The following is a 15,078-nucleotide window of genomic DNA, read 5'->3' on the forward strand; positions in this document are numbered from 1 at the left end:
AGATTTTTTAAAGTTTTCTTCTGGCTATGTTCTTTAAATGCAATGACTTTTATGTTCAAGCATGTGGGTAGAGCCAGTAGAAAAAAAGATACATTAGCCTAAAGTAAATGTCTCAAAATCATAAAGTCGATGAAAGCAGCACATTGCTCTTTGATCACATTTTTCTTAAAGTTCTTAACAGATTTTTAAAAATATCTCAGAAATACTTGAAGTTTGGGCTCTTCACCTTTTGGAGGTAGATGAGAGGTTGGGTTAGCTTAAGAGAAATGTGCCACAGATATTTTGTATTTATTTTCACTTAACTCTATTACACAAATATTTGGCCAGAATAACTACACTCTATTTACATATGAAAAAAAATGGCTTACATGGCTAGGATCACCTAACTAGTGAAAGGCAGACATAGGATTAGAACCTATTTCAGTCTGACCCAAAGAATATGCCAAGAAAATAGGCTGAAAAACATGCGTGTCTATAACATTCTTAATTTAATGAAAAAAATTAAAAAACAAGCAGAAACCCACAGACAATATAGCATGTCATGTTAAGTAGGATGGCCTATTGCTACTTAGATAATTAAAAATTAGATTTATAAACATATCAGTGGTATGCTACTATGTAATGAAATGCTCTTAAATTATATATATATATATATATATATATATATATATATATATGTGTGTGTGTATGAAATTAAACTATATCTAAAATTGGACTATCTCATATGTAGTCAGAAACATAATACACTCGCCTCCAAATTTTCTGAAAATCCTATTTTGGAAATGTGAGCAGAGACATGTGAGAAGTAGTCACATATCAAAATTCTGTGTTTGTTTTTGTTTATTTGTCTTTATTTTTCTTAACAATAGGGATGAACAAAAACTTAGCATGGTGAGCTATGTTTGAGCACACTGCCTCTAAATGAAGATGGTCATTAAAAAACTCCAACCTACCCCCTCCAAGAATGAAAATTTTTGAGTTTTTTATGATGTTCAAAAAAATGTGCCACAGGCTTAGAAGCAATTTCAAAATTTGCATTCCCAAAATGTTTTCAGCAGTGATCACATCATTAGGGTATGTGTTCTTTCTCAAACCAACTACTTAAAATGAAACAACAGTTTCCGATGTATAAATTTCTGGTAATGTTTGTATAATCCTGTGTCTAGACTCAGGGTATGATTTTTAAAAAAAAAATTATTCATATTCACTAATTCATCTGTCAATTAATTCCTATTTTTTGCCAGGAATTATGCAAAGACTTGGAGAAACCAGGATAAAAAGCATAGCCCGTCGGTCTCTAAACTAAAGCTTCTCAAAGCAGTTGAAAGAGACTGTGAAGGCAAAAGTAAGTAAAGAGAGCCTTGGGGTTTATCCATATGGTGAATTGTGTTATTTCTTCAAGTAGGTAATATTCCAAACATTTAAAGTAAGGGAAATAGTAAGGTAATAGTAGTTAATTATGAATTTTGCCTCATTTCTAAGGATTCTAACTAGGGAAGAAACAGAAAAAGAATTGAAATGCAAAAAGAATTTGACCCAAACTAATCACATGAATCAGAACAAATCACTGAAACTTCTGGCCCTTTGTTTCTTCTTCTGAAAATGAGGAATTTGACTAAAATATCTCAGAGCTCTTGTCCAACTCTATATCACAAAGAGCAACATATTGGAGCTCTAAACACATTCACACTTAATTTTGTTTCTTACACTGGCCACTTCTTCTGATTTTGCAGGACACCAGCCAAAAAAAAAAAAAAAAAAAAAAAAAAAAAAAAAAAAAATCTACAGACCACGGAAGACTAATTCATTCACAGACATGGGTCATCTAGCCCAACTCCTGGGAATTAGTTATGGTGCTTCCAGTATCTATCTTCATATAAACAAGTAAGAATACATCTTTAAGAGTCCTTCTATTTCATCCCCCAAGGACAAGTGATTTGGCATACTAAAATGATATCACTTTTAGAAGAAAGGACACCTGTTGAATTTAGGTCATTCTCTTTCTTTACTAATGTCAAGACAAGTGAAAGATAGTTCAGTTACCCAGTTCAGATCACACTTGTAAATTACTGGCATAAATCCTGTGTCAACTGAAATATCTATAAATATGGCATTTATAATTTGTTCTAGCAGCAGCTGTTCAGATCCTATGGTTCAAGGCCCTCTCAGGGTCTTCTTAAATGAGTAGTCAAAGCAGAAAACCAGCTGCTTAAAGAGGTGCATTTTGAAAGCCTCAAGGCACAACTTTGCCCAGACTACTGCCTTCACTGGCTCTGCCAGAGCCTGAAATTCAAGGATTAGAGAGCCTTTGCTTCTCAAGTAAAAATGTGTTTCTGGAGATGATACCTTAAATTGTTATCTATTAACAAATGCATTCATTTTTTTTTTGGTGTTTTATTTTAAGTAAACTGGAAACAGGGCCTGTGGGAATGAGATCTAAGTCAAACACCACTTGTTAAAATCACAGTCATCCATACTCCCCAATAGGGTAAGCTCAGCATCTCTTCTTCAGTAGTCCCAAGAGACACTAAGCAAAGGGGCAAGGCTCCTGCTCTGAGTGCCCTTTTGTAGGTGAGATTATACCAAGTGCTAGGTAAAATAGGACTCCTTCTGTTTATTCAAAGTATCTTTAACTTAAATTTCTAGGGTTATCACCATGTTGGTGGTATTTGGTTTCTTGGAAAATACATATTTACTCTGCCTGTTTTGATGGATTTCAAACCTCCCTTTTATATCATTATTGTAATCTCCATTCTGGTGGACTGTCAGAGATAATAGTTCAGTCATTGTAAAATTTAATCTTTCCTCAAGCTTGGAATTTTTCTGGCTGAAAAGTTACTGGAACCATAAAACCATGGGACAGTTAAAGCTTGTAAGTCTTTGCAGTCAGGTTAATTTGTGTACTGTGGAATTATAGTGTCTGTTCTTTCTCAAAGAAGTTCTGGATGATTTCTAATAAATTAACTTAAGTCCTTGCTTACTATCGCAAGAAAATTAAATCCTCTACCTTAAATAATTTGACTATGTAGTAATAAAACTATTTAGATTGTAATTGTATTATTTCTTCTTAATGAATCTAAACTTAAGTTTGAATAGCAATGAACTGTGACACACTTAAAACTGTTAATATCCCTTCCTGCATTTTATTTTAAATAAATAGATGTTCATTTGGTAAATGAACATTCTACCTCATCAACTAAGGATGCTAGCAAAAGACATTAGTATAATACAAATGTTTTGCAAAAGGCCTTTTGAATTCCTAAACTTATTTTAAAAAGTACACTACCAAGGACTTGGAAAGAATTTCAAACTTCAAGGCCAAAATATCTACTGCATATTAATCTTCTTTATCAAAAATGTTGATTGAGGCACTAAAGAAAAAAATAAGACTATTGTGCAATAGCAGAAAATAAGAGAAGAAAAATGAAAATAATTAGGGAAAGAGCATGGCATGCGAAAAGATACTGCATGATATGAGGAGTGTCTGATGGTCTTAATTTTGTCACCAATAAGCCCTGAAGTCTATAGCTATGGAGTCTATAGCTATGGATTGCAATCCATGAATGTGAATTTTCTCATTTGTAAAAGGAAGGGCTGAGGGTGTGTGTTTTTCCAGGGATTTTTCCATGACAAACAGAACCTCAGAGCAGTTTTATGACTTCACGAGTGTCAGGATCCAGAGAAAGAGTTTGAAAAACTCCTTCATTTATAATGGGAGCTCTACCTCCCCAGGAAACTTAAATTTTTTTCAGTGAAAGCATGCATGCAGATTCACCAGGTTATTCCCCTTGAAGAGCACAAGAGTAAACATGTTTTAACTTTTGCAGAACCCTAAGTGGGACTGTTTCAAATTTCTCTGTGTAATTAGAAATTTGGTAACTTTTCTTTGCTTTTGTCATCTTGTCTGTAAACGACATCATTCTGAAACTTTTGTTTTCCTAATGTTAACATTATGAATATGAGTGAGGTCTTAGACAACACGGTGTCTGCATTTAGAATGAGAAGTCCATTGGTTGTGAAGGGAATCTATGATTTCGTATTGTTGCCCTCATTTTTTCCTGACACATATTTTGAAATTTCTGCTGCTTGCTACTGCCACTTCTAGAATATAAGTGCATTCCTTTCTGCACACGTTCCATAGTGTCATCAGCCCCAGTGACTGCGCTAAGAAACGGAATCAAGAATTGTCCTGAGGAGGTGGCAGGGACAGATGTATGAGAAGAAATGGTGGGCGTGGGGAAGAGGTTGCTTAGTATTCCTTGGAAATTTCTGGCTCTGTAAATCTCAATGCATGATTTATACACAGCCATGCGATTCTAAGAATTGATGTCTAAGGCTCTAAAATTTATTCCTCTGATATTTACAAATTACTTTGATTCACTTAGCCTACCGTATGCCTAAGCAACAGACTGTATGTAGTATAGCCTGTGTATGAAGTTTGCTGTTCTTAAGACACGCACTTACTTCCTACTTATGTCTTATAATATGTTCCGTGAAAATCTATATTTAGAGAAAAGGCTGAACGTTCATATGCCTAGAAAATAAGGTTTAGGTATTTCAAAAAGAATTTTCTGTTATGTGATAATACACGGAAAGAAAAAAATATAGCAACTTAAAAACCATCATAATGAACCATTTTGATGTTAATTTTTAAGGATTTCAAGATTAGTTGTATAGGTTAGTGGTAGAGTGGTTGTCTCTCATGTCTGAGGTAAATTATCCAAAGATAGAGCCATGCAACTGAGTGACAAATCAGTTCAAAGACATCACTACAATTGGACACAGAAGTAATATAAAACTTTAGTGTTCTCTTTTTTTTAGCATTTCATAAATGAGGATTAACCTTTCTTGATTATTCTGTTAGTTTTGGTTTTTGTTGTTGTCATTGTTCTTTTGCAGTAGGAGTGGTAGCCTTTTTCTTTTTCTTTCTTTTTTTTTTTTGTCTCTCAAGCAAGATGCTATTAGGGGTCACTTCCCATGTACGGAGAAAACAATCTTCATAGATAATAATGATAAAACCTTATGGAATGCAAAAACAACCAAAATATGTATTCTCGGATGACTGCATTAGGGCCAAGTCAATATTAGTCCCACTTCACCCACGCACTGCATAGTCTAAAAATGCTGTAAGCCTGATAAGAATTTCCTGATTTACTCTTTTCTCCAATAGAAAATATAGGTCATCAAAATAAACTCCTGATAGTAAAAGGACAGTAGTTATACTGTCAATTCTCTCTTGATTGCACTAGCCAGCAATTGTCAAATAGTTTTTTTATTCATCAAAAATGAAAAAGAAAGAAATTTGAACACATCATTTTGTATAAGCAACATGAACATTGCCAAGCATACTTTTCTCAACTCAATTCTTAAGGTCAACTTAGCTAAACATCTATTTAAGTGATGTCTACAGAAGTTCAAAATATACTAGAAATGGATCATTGTTCAACTCATCAAACCAAACTATTTAGTTGTTTTTTTTTTTTTTTTAAAGAAAGCTTACTCTTTATTTTGTTGATAGCTTTAGTAAAAGAATGGAATTGGGGGAGGGTTGAGACTCAGGGCTATTGCAAAAGTGAGATTAAAGTATTTTTTCCTTTCTTTATCAAAATTAAATGTATGATGGGTGATTTGTAATTTTTCTAATACTGAATTTCACATTTTAGCTCAAAATAGGATTATAATACTACCCCCAACATAGATTCATATATTAATGGAAGTAGCTGCATTCACAAATCTTAAAAAAAGCAAACTCCTTATTTGCAATTTCTAGTTTCTATTTCTTTTAAAGGGGGAAATTACCTTTATGAACATTTAGTAAATTTTGAGTCTGTTGCTTGTCCCCATTTCAGCTGATAACTGAAGGCCTTTCAGACTTAAAGATGGAGGACAAAGTTCTTCATCCTGGATCCAATGAATTATATCCAGGATCTCTTTATCTTGTTTGCCTAACATGAAACTACATGGTCTTCTCCACTACTTCTACTTTGTATATACTAAAAAAGACAAACTGCTCAACCAAAATGTCTTAATCTGTTACACTTTACCACACATAATAAAAATGCTTTTCCACCCTTTTCTTCAGAAGTAATTTTGGTTTGAAATGCTGAAGCTGTTGGATGTTTAAAAATAAATAAAAGCAAGAATATAAGGCCCCTTCCTTGTTTGCCCTATCTGGTATTAGTTAAGCTGTTACTGTTTAGCAGATGAATCTGGGATATGTACCCTTCCAAAATCCACTGCATTTCATAACTCTTATATTTTTAGACAAAAAAGTTATGGTTTCCCTTTAAAAAAAAAAGTAGTATTATATATATTTAGAGGACAGAGGCAGGGGATACATAAAAATTAAAAGGTCAGATTAATTAAAAGGTCAAATTGTTAGGGTCACAATAAAACATTATGGTTTCAGAGAGTGAGAGAGGAAGGGGGAGAGAGAGAAATATATGTATCAGTTCTGTGGATGATAATTCCCTAAATATATCTATTTAATTGTATTTTTAAAGACACAAATCCCCACTATCTAAGGAAGTCACTATTTTGGTCCCTTGATACATTTTTAAATGTAGTGCTGAATAAACTGTAACACACTTGTTGGGTCCAGTAAGTAGTATCCAAGGACACTTAGTGCTTAATTCCCCAAAGCCATGAAAAAGGCTTTTCTCTTCTAAAGACTAACTGTATCATCTCCTAGTTCCTGATCCCTTTTTATGGACATTTTTAGTTCCTTGGCACAGTGGAAACCCAACTAACTTCCAGAGGTTCCAGGTTACCTCCTGAATGGGGAGGGGGGAGCACATGGATTCACAGACAGAAAGAACATTAACTATAACAAGATCTGTGCTTTGATGGGATTAGAAAATGAATGGAGAACCTTGTCGTCCCTGTCATCTAAGTCATGCAGAGAACGACTTCACGGAAAAGTTCTTGAAACACTGAATATATGTTACATCAGACCGATATTACAAACTAAAAGTCCCGGAAAGGCCACTTCCATCGGCTACCCCCCACCCAGAGACATACTTCATTCGCTTCATCCACAAAGCCCTGAAACACTGTACCTTTCCAAAGAAACAAAATATTTGGCTTAAAGAAAGTTTACTCACATACTCCTAAGACAGATGCCCTTGGTGAGCTTCAGAGAACTGAGTCCTAAGAGTCAGGGTGGCTAACGGGGCAGCCTCTGAGCTCCGGTGACCACAGCTCCATGAAGCCCCCAGCCAGGTACTGTCGGGCATCCCACCCCCGCCCCGCGGCTCTCCCCTTCCTGCAGCCTCTCCTCTCTCCTCTGGCGGCTTTTGGCTCTAGGGCGCTCCCGCCGGTCCCAGAGCATCCTCGGTGCCACCGGTCCCCAGCCCGATACTCGGCGCCCCCGACCCCGCCCCCGCCCCCGAGGCTGCCCGGCCGGTGACTCACCTGCTGGCCAGGTTGGGGCGCCGGGTGATAGTAGGCTGTGGGGCAGGTTGCAGCTGCCACAGGGTTGGGCAGATACTGGGACGCTCCATACGGCTGGGGGTGATACATCACCTCCGCACAACTCATGGCAGCAGGGGCAGCGGCGGTCCCCGAGTTGCCGCCGCCGCGCTAGGAGCTGGCGCGCAGGGCGCCGCCGCCGCCTCGGGGGCTGCTCCAGCTGCTACTGCGGGGAAGGCGGGTCCTCGGCGGTCTCCGGCTCCGCGCCCGGCGCGAGCTCGGGAGGGGGCGGCAATCAGCGGCGGCCCATGCGCGGACACCTTCATCTTCAGCCCCTTCGGGTGCCCCCTGTCCAGAGCCTATATAGCGGCTCCGGGAAGCGGCCGCCCGCCCTGCCCCCGGAGCATGACAGCGCGGGTCCCTGCAGCCAGCAGCGCGCTCTGGGCAGCGCGAGCCGCAGCACCCTGGCCCGGCCCGGGTGGGGCAGCCCCGAGGAGCCCGGACGTCTCTGGTTTGCATATGCACAATGCACGTCCCGGGCTCGTCCTATCACGGGCGCGGGCGGCTGGGCAAGGACAGGGAGGCGGGGGCTGGGAGGGGGGAAGGCTAGCTAGGAGGGGGGACACTTCGCCTCCCCCGGCTCTGACGCGGGCTTTGCAAAGTTCCTCCAACTCTGTCCGAGGCGGGCGGGTCGCCCAGTAGGGGGACCCTGGGGAGGGCTGGCTGCGGATTGGAGCAAAGTTTGCAGCCCTCTCCGCCCCCCCAGGCACGGGATACTAGTGGGCGGGGAATGGTATGCGGGAGGCTCCGCGCCCTCAGACTCCGCGAGTCCCCACCCTGTCTGGGTCACCTGGCTGCCAGGGCTGCTAAACTCCAAGGAGCTTTGACAGAGAGCATCATTTCAGACACTACAACCAAATGAAGGCCAAAGGTACCAACAGCAGATGCAAAATAAACTGGGATTCGCTCCTACTTTATAAATAACCTAGCGTGAAAGTTAACGTTATTGCAAGTGCGCACATGCCAAGAATGCAACTGGGTTTTCTACAGGCAATCTCCGTTTTCAGTTTACACCTTCATGGTATGACATTTTTGTGGGATGTGAACCCTTTCTGGCTCTTACCACCTGGTTTCCATAGAGCAATGGAAAAAAAAAAAAGAGCAAACCTATTCAACTACTATTTAAAGGTGTATTGATTTGGAAGTGACTTATAATCCTCTCCAAAATGGAAAAGAAAAACTGTTTCTGGAAATATAATTGTATTCCGATATGATCAGAAAAGAATTACACTTTATGTTACAAATAAGCACACTCTAGCTCAAAACCATCTTGCTATTTTGTCTGTCCTTAGAAGAAAAGTCAGTTTGGATGTCGAGGGCACTGATGTTATGGAATGAGTTGTGTCCCCATAAAAAAAAAAACCCTATCCCCCAATAAGACTGCATCTGGAGATAGGCTGTTAAGGAAGTAATTAAGTGAGGTCTTTTAGTGGGTAATAATTGGATAGGACCAATGTCTCTACAAGAAGAGGAAGACACCCCACATATTCTCCCCCCACCTTTCTCCTTCCCTCCGTCCCTCTCTCCCTCTCTTTCCACAACCCAGGAAGAGGAAGTCATCTCATCTGAAACCAGCACTGCCTGCACACCCACGTCTTATACTTCTTAATCCCAGACCTGTACGAAAATAAATTATGTCGTTTAAACCACTCAATCTGTGATATTTTATTATGTCAGCCTTAACAGACTGATAGATATCCATTTTAATACATTGTTAATCTTGCTATAAATACATGTATGCATAACTATTCAGGCACACACGTATAAATGTATATATTTACACACACATACATAAACTATAGTAATCGAGTAGCAATATTTTTCTGCCCCATGAAATCTATGCACTCACTCATTTTATCATCCCTTGATTATTAAAATGATATTTATTAAGGGATTATACTGTTTGGAGTTTAAATAATGTTCTTAGTGGTGATGGAGTAGTCTTATCATAAGATAAATAAAAATTTAGAATAAATTCTTTTTCCCAAAGTGACAGCCCTTGGTTAGACCCCTGTCTGGGTTCCAGACTCATCTATTTAGCTTCTTTCTACACAGCCCACATAGATATTCTATTAGGACCTCAATGCTAGTAGACTCAATCTCCATACCTCTATCCTGGTCTTCATCTTTTCATGTCCATCCCAGATACTTAAATTCCCACACACCATTTGCCCTAGCAACATACTTCAGAATCTTCTCACAATCCCCACATCAGGTCTTGGAGCTGAGTCTACCCCAAATTTTGCATTTCTACTGGCACTCTCCCCTCCTCTCCTAATCTCTATTGCTATAACCTTTAGTTCTTAGCATTTCTCACCCAGACTTCCACAAGAGGTTCCTTAGTCATGTAAAGGCCCCAAACTGAATCATCCTCTGATCTATTCTTTTTATTCCTGTATTTGAAGGATTCAAACACTGCAAATCCAATAGAGTCATGAGATTTTGTCACTCTTTTAAAACATTTGTATAGTAGCTCCACAAGGTTGGTTCCTTCCTCGTATGGAAAATCTCAGTTATGATGGCTCTGTAAATGCAGGAGATAACCACACAGGCAGGGGCCAGAACTGGAAGTTGAAAGAGTCGGGCCAGCCTTTACTGATTATGAAATCAGTAAAGGTTAGAACATCAACTCACACCCTGTTTTAGGCTTTCTCTTATACAAGAGAGAGAGAGAGAGAGAGAGAGAGAGAGAGAGAGAGAGAGAGAGAGAGAGAGAGAGAGAGAGAGAATGGGAGCGTCCTGATGATGTGAGAAAATTCCAGACCCCAACTATATAGTGACTAAATTAGGTCATGATACTCGTTTGTAAGGACAATCTTCCTCAACACCATATCTTCTGTCCAAATAATACCTTCAACCTTTTCTTTAAATAATTTAATATATTTAATTATATTTGTATACTAATATGTTCAATGTCTGTCTCTCTCTTTCAGACTGTTGAAAAAGACATTTGTATCTCATTCACTCCTGTATTTAACATTAAGAGGAGTTTAGTTGTTAACTGAGGAACCAACACTAGGTTGAACATATCTATATCCCAAATTGTGATGCCTTCCCTGTGCCTTAATATGTTTCAAATATTTATTTTATGTCAAAGATAAAGTTATTAAGTACTAAAAGATGATGAACACAAGAGTCCAGGAGTATTTGGCAATATCTTCTTACGATGTAATATCTTTTATAGCATAGCCATATATTTCTGCATTTTACTGATAGACAAAAATGAGAAAGCAAAAATAAATTTTACCAAGAATTAGAATGTAGTAAAAAAGAATGGACAGATAAAAGAGATAAAATAACTTGCCAAGGGCTAAAATCTTAGTTGCTTCATTAATAAAAATTAGGATAATCCCTGTTAAGGAGAGCTTAATTGAAGTGTACGGAAAAAAAGAAATGTACCTGCCTTGTCCAGGGTTCTAGAAATTAAAAAAAAAAAACCAAAAGGTTAATTTAGCATAAAGCATTTTGTTTCATATATAATCAAACATATGGCCTGATTAAAGTCTCATAGGACTAAAACCAAAGGTCCATGTTTCTGGAGTTTAGGTTCAACTTTCTGTCCATCCTCTCATAAAGATGTATGAATAGCCACATATGTATATTTACATGCATATAGACATTGTAGGTATATGATATATTCATACATATTCATCCAGGCAAGCACATATATGTGTGCACAGATACATGAAAGAAGAGGGTTTTTTTTAGATTATCCTTTGTTCAACCAGGAGGCAGGGTGGTGCACACCAGTTGCTTTTAACAGTAGTGAGACACCCAGATTAGAGGATGTGGTATGACCACTGGAGCACTCATTGCCAGGATCGTGTACAGGCATCCCAACTACTGGGAAAAAGCAGCAATGTAACAGAACTGGATTATATGAAAGTCTGAACTAATGTACCTCAAGGTTCACGCTCATATTTTCTCCTCTTCTTTCAGCATTACTATCTGTCTTACATATTCAGTGTTTATCACCCTAATTTGTAAAATTCTAGACACTGTAATGCTAGCAAAATACACAGATGACCCAAAATATTTTCAACTCTTCTGACTCAGGGATTTACACACTTACATTTTTAGGCTCCACTTGTCAAATTTCCTCGAGTGTTTTCACAATTTCCAGCTAGAACGTAGTGAGGTAAACCCCCAAAGAAGTATTATCTGGAGGGATAATTTGAACTGGATTTTCCCAATATCTCTTGGAATAAATTAGGGTAAAAAATGAGGGAAATTTTTTCTTGAGTCATGACATTCATACTTGCATTTAACTTGGGGTCCCAGCATAAGGAAACATACAGTACCCATAATAATGCATGTGGCTACCAACCTATGACGGGGGTCCTGCCTGCCGTCAGTGGCATGGGGCTGATCAGGAAGGTAGAGTGCCGATGGCGTGAACACACACACACACACACACACACACACACACACACACACACACACGCCGGGAGTCAAGTCAAGCAAGATCTCGTTTATTCCTCTCCAAGCAATCATATATGTAGCACAAAACCACGAGGGGAATTCCCATGGGAAATAGCCTAGCCTATCAGGATAAAGATCACTAGCACCTAGTTCACAGCCAATCCCAGGCCAGTACATGAGCCAATCATGTGTGCGGAAGCTCCTTTAAAGGGAAAAACTGCTCAGTCTCCCCACCCATAATGAATGGGGAAACCACGCCTTCGTAACTTCCTCCAGGCACCATCTTAGCCCCTTTTTTGCTGAATCATTTTACTGCAGAAGTTCTTAAACTTTACCTAAAGCTTTGCCTTAGGCTGCAGGCCGCTCAGGCCAAGGGAGGCTGCATCTCTTTAGGTGATGTATGGACACACCCCATCAAACCTATGTATCTAAAATTCCTTCCCCACATGTCACAGCCACCAAAAAGTTGACTTTTGAACACCTCTTTGGCCTTAATCGAGCCCACTGACTTTGCAGCCTGCTCTAGGAATCATAACTGAGGAAATGGTTGTATAACATTTGTGCAGAGAATCCCCAGGTCTTGAATATAGAAATGTGCTTGTTTTTGGCAGAATAATGACTGTCCCCACCCTGAAAATTGTCTACACTCCAATCTTTGGACTAATAATAATATTATTATTATACTATTATATTATATATTAACATATATTATTATACTAATAATATTAATATATTATCATGCATAGAAAATAAGAGATAAATTATAGATGGAAATAAGATTGCTATTGAGTAGACTTAAAGACAGGAAGACAACCCTGTTTATCTGGGTAATCCGATGTAATAACATAGGTCCTTAAAAAAGGGGGGAAGGGGCAGAAGACTTAGCATCACATTGATGCTAAATAAATAAATAAATAAATAAATAAATAAATAGCTTGCAGACCATTGCTGACTTTGAAGATGGAAGGGAGCCTTCTAAAGCTGAACAAGAAAAGATATGGGATTCCTCAGAGCCTCCAGGGGAATATAGCCTTTCTGACATCAGTGCCAAACAGATGTTCTAACTTTTGACAGGGCATAAATATAAGATAATAATGTGCAGTGACAAAGCCACTATGCCTGAATTAATTGGTTCCACTGACTTGAAAATAATGCAATTGTTTCATCAGGCAAACACTACCAGCAGAGAAGATTCTAGATGAACAAATCCCCTTTGCCCTACAGTTTCCTATGAGGAGACGAGACACAGAATGGAAAGATGTCTAGTGAAGGGGACTTACAAGCTCAGAGGTCAGGAAGGGATCCTGACTGCATAGATCTAAAAGCGGTGCCAACTGGGTAGAAATTAAAACAAATTTAGAATTTTCAGGCAAATAAGACTTTGTGTTTTTTATTTATTTATTGGTGCATTGTAGTCATCCATCTTAATGGAATACAAGATGGTAGAATGCATACATGCACACATCACCCATTTTATTTAGTTGTTCTCTTGCATCACCTGCCTTACGTGGTCCTCCTCAAGGCCCAGCAGCTTCACTTTTTCTCTTGCCATTGTGCCCCATCTCACCACCAAAATTTAGCAAGTTCATGAATATTGACAAATTCAAAGTTTGTGATTTAGACTTCATTCTGTTTGATGCGTCATAAATTTTAGAATGAGCCGAGCGTGGTGGCGCACGCTTGTAATCCCCGCGCTTAGGAGGCAGAGACAGGAGGATCATGCTGGTTCAAAGCCAGCCAGCCGCGCTGGCTTAAGAGACCCTGTTTCCAAATGAAAAAGTATAAAAATAGGTCTGGGAGTGTAGCCCAGAGGTAGAAGGGCTTCCAGGAACCCCAGTACCACCCAAAATAAATAAATAAATCAATTAATTAATTAATTTAAGAACTATTTATCTTTTCTTAAATATCTTCTTGTCTTGTCATCTGTTCATTACTTTCTCCTGTCTTAATTTGCTTTTTTATACTTGGACATTCTTCCTCAGTTTCCTCCCCCTCTATATAAGCTTTAAACACTCAGTTTCTTAGTGACTGGTCCTTTCTCATCTTACTTTATATTCTTATCCTAAGAGAGCTCATGCATCTTTAAATTGCCTCTATCTGCAAATAACTTACAAAATTAGTCATGAACACAAAGTCTTCCTTCAGAGTCCATAATTTATAGAATACAAATGTGTTCTTAATTGAGGGCCCTAGAGTCAATAAATAAAAGCAAATTAAATCATGTGTGGCACAAATTCTTGTTTTATTTTATTTTGTATGTTTGTTTTACATTTTACTTTCAATTATTATTAAAACTTACAATACACAGTAATACACTAACTACATCTTTACTGTGTTTCAGTAAGGTTGGCACAGATAACTGACTTCCTGGATTAAAAATACTATCTTTTTTTAATCTTTTTTGGGGGGAGAGGATGATCACTAGATGAAGTATTAGTTCATGTTTAGGAGCTATGTCTTTTTAAAATATGTTAAGTATATCCGTGCTAAAATTGGTTTGGAATGGGCAAGATACATACTTAATGTAGGTGAACCACTGGGGAATTTCAAAAAATTCAAAGAGTGATGGGTTCACACCTGCATTATCCTCTGTTCATTGAGTTGCATGTTGAATACATTGCTTCTTATCATAAATTCTATGCCCCTATCCTCTCATATCTAAATGGAGATAGTAATATTAACAAAACGTCTGCATAGATTAATAAATAATGTAGCTAAAAGTCATGGGGTGGGGCTTGATCTACATCGAAATATTAATGTATTTTCCAAATTATGAAATAGACAAAAATCTAGAATCATAAAACAAGTACATTTTTTGTGGTACTGGATATGAAACCCAGGGGCATTCTACCTCTGAGCTATACCAATAGCCCTATTTTTTATTCTTTATTTTGAAACAGGGTCTCATTGAGTTTCAAAGAGCTTCACTAAGTAGCTGAGGCTCTCCAAGAAGCGTCATCCTCCTGTCTCAGCCTCCCAAATGCTGGGATTATAAGCATGTGCCAGCATACCCAGCTTAAATAAAAACTTTTTATAACATAATTCGGGGATCTTTTTAAGAGTTCTGTTCTAAACATTCACAAGCCATCTATCCAGTCTTATGAATCAAAGACATTCTAAGATTAAGACATGGGAGGTTTATGATGTGCACATTCCTGTTACAAGTTACATTATTTTATTCTCTTC

General features: G+C 38.4%; 1 protein-coding gene across 3 annotated transcripts in view; it reads right to left on the reverse strand.

The window, feature by feature from the left end:
* The window catches only part of VGLL3 (vestigial like family member 3), a gene marked incomplete at both ends in the record, with an annotated part of 45,413 nt that extends 37,874 nt beyond the window's left edge, over positions 1-7,539 (reverse strand). For all 3 annotated transcript variants that reach the window (XM_080695793.1, XM_080695792.1, XM_080695791.1), the window contains one exon: positions 7,414-7,539. In XM_080695793.1, coding sequence (XP_080551919.1) covers positions 7,414-7,539 — 126 coding nt within the window. The remainder of the gene's footprint in view (positions 1-7,413) is intronic.
* Between the last annotated feature and the right edge of the window lie 7,539 nt (positions 7,540-15,078).

The sequence above is a fragment of the Muscardinus avellanarius genome, assembly GCF_963383645.1.
Source record: "Muscardinus avellanarius genome assembly, chromosome: 5".
Taxonomy (NCBI): domain Eukaryota; kingdom Metazoa; phylum Chordata; class Mammalia; order Rodentia; family Gliridae; genus Muscardinus; species Muscardinus avellanarius.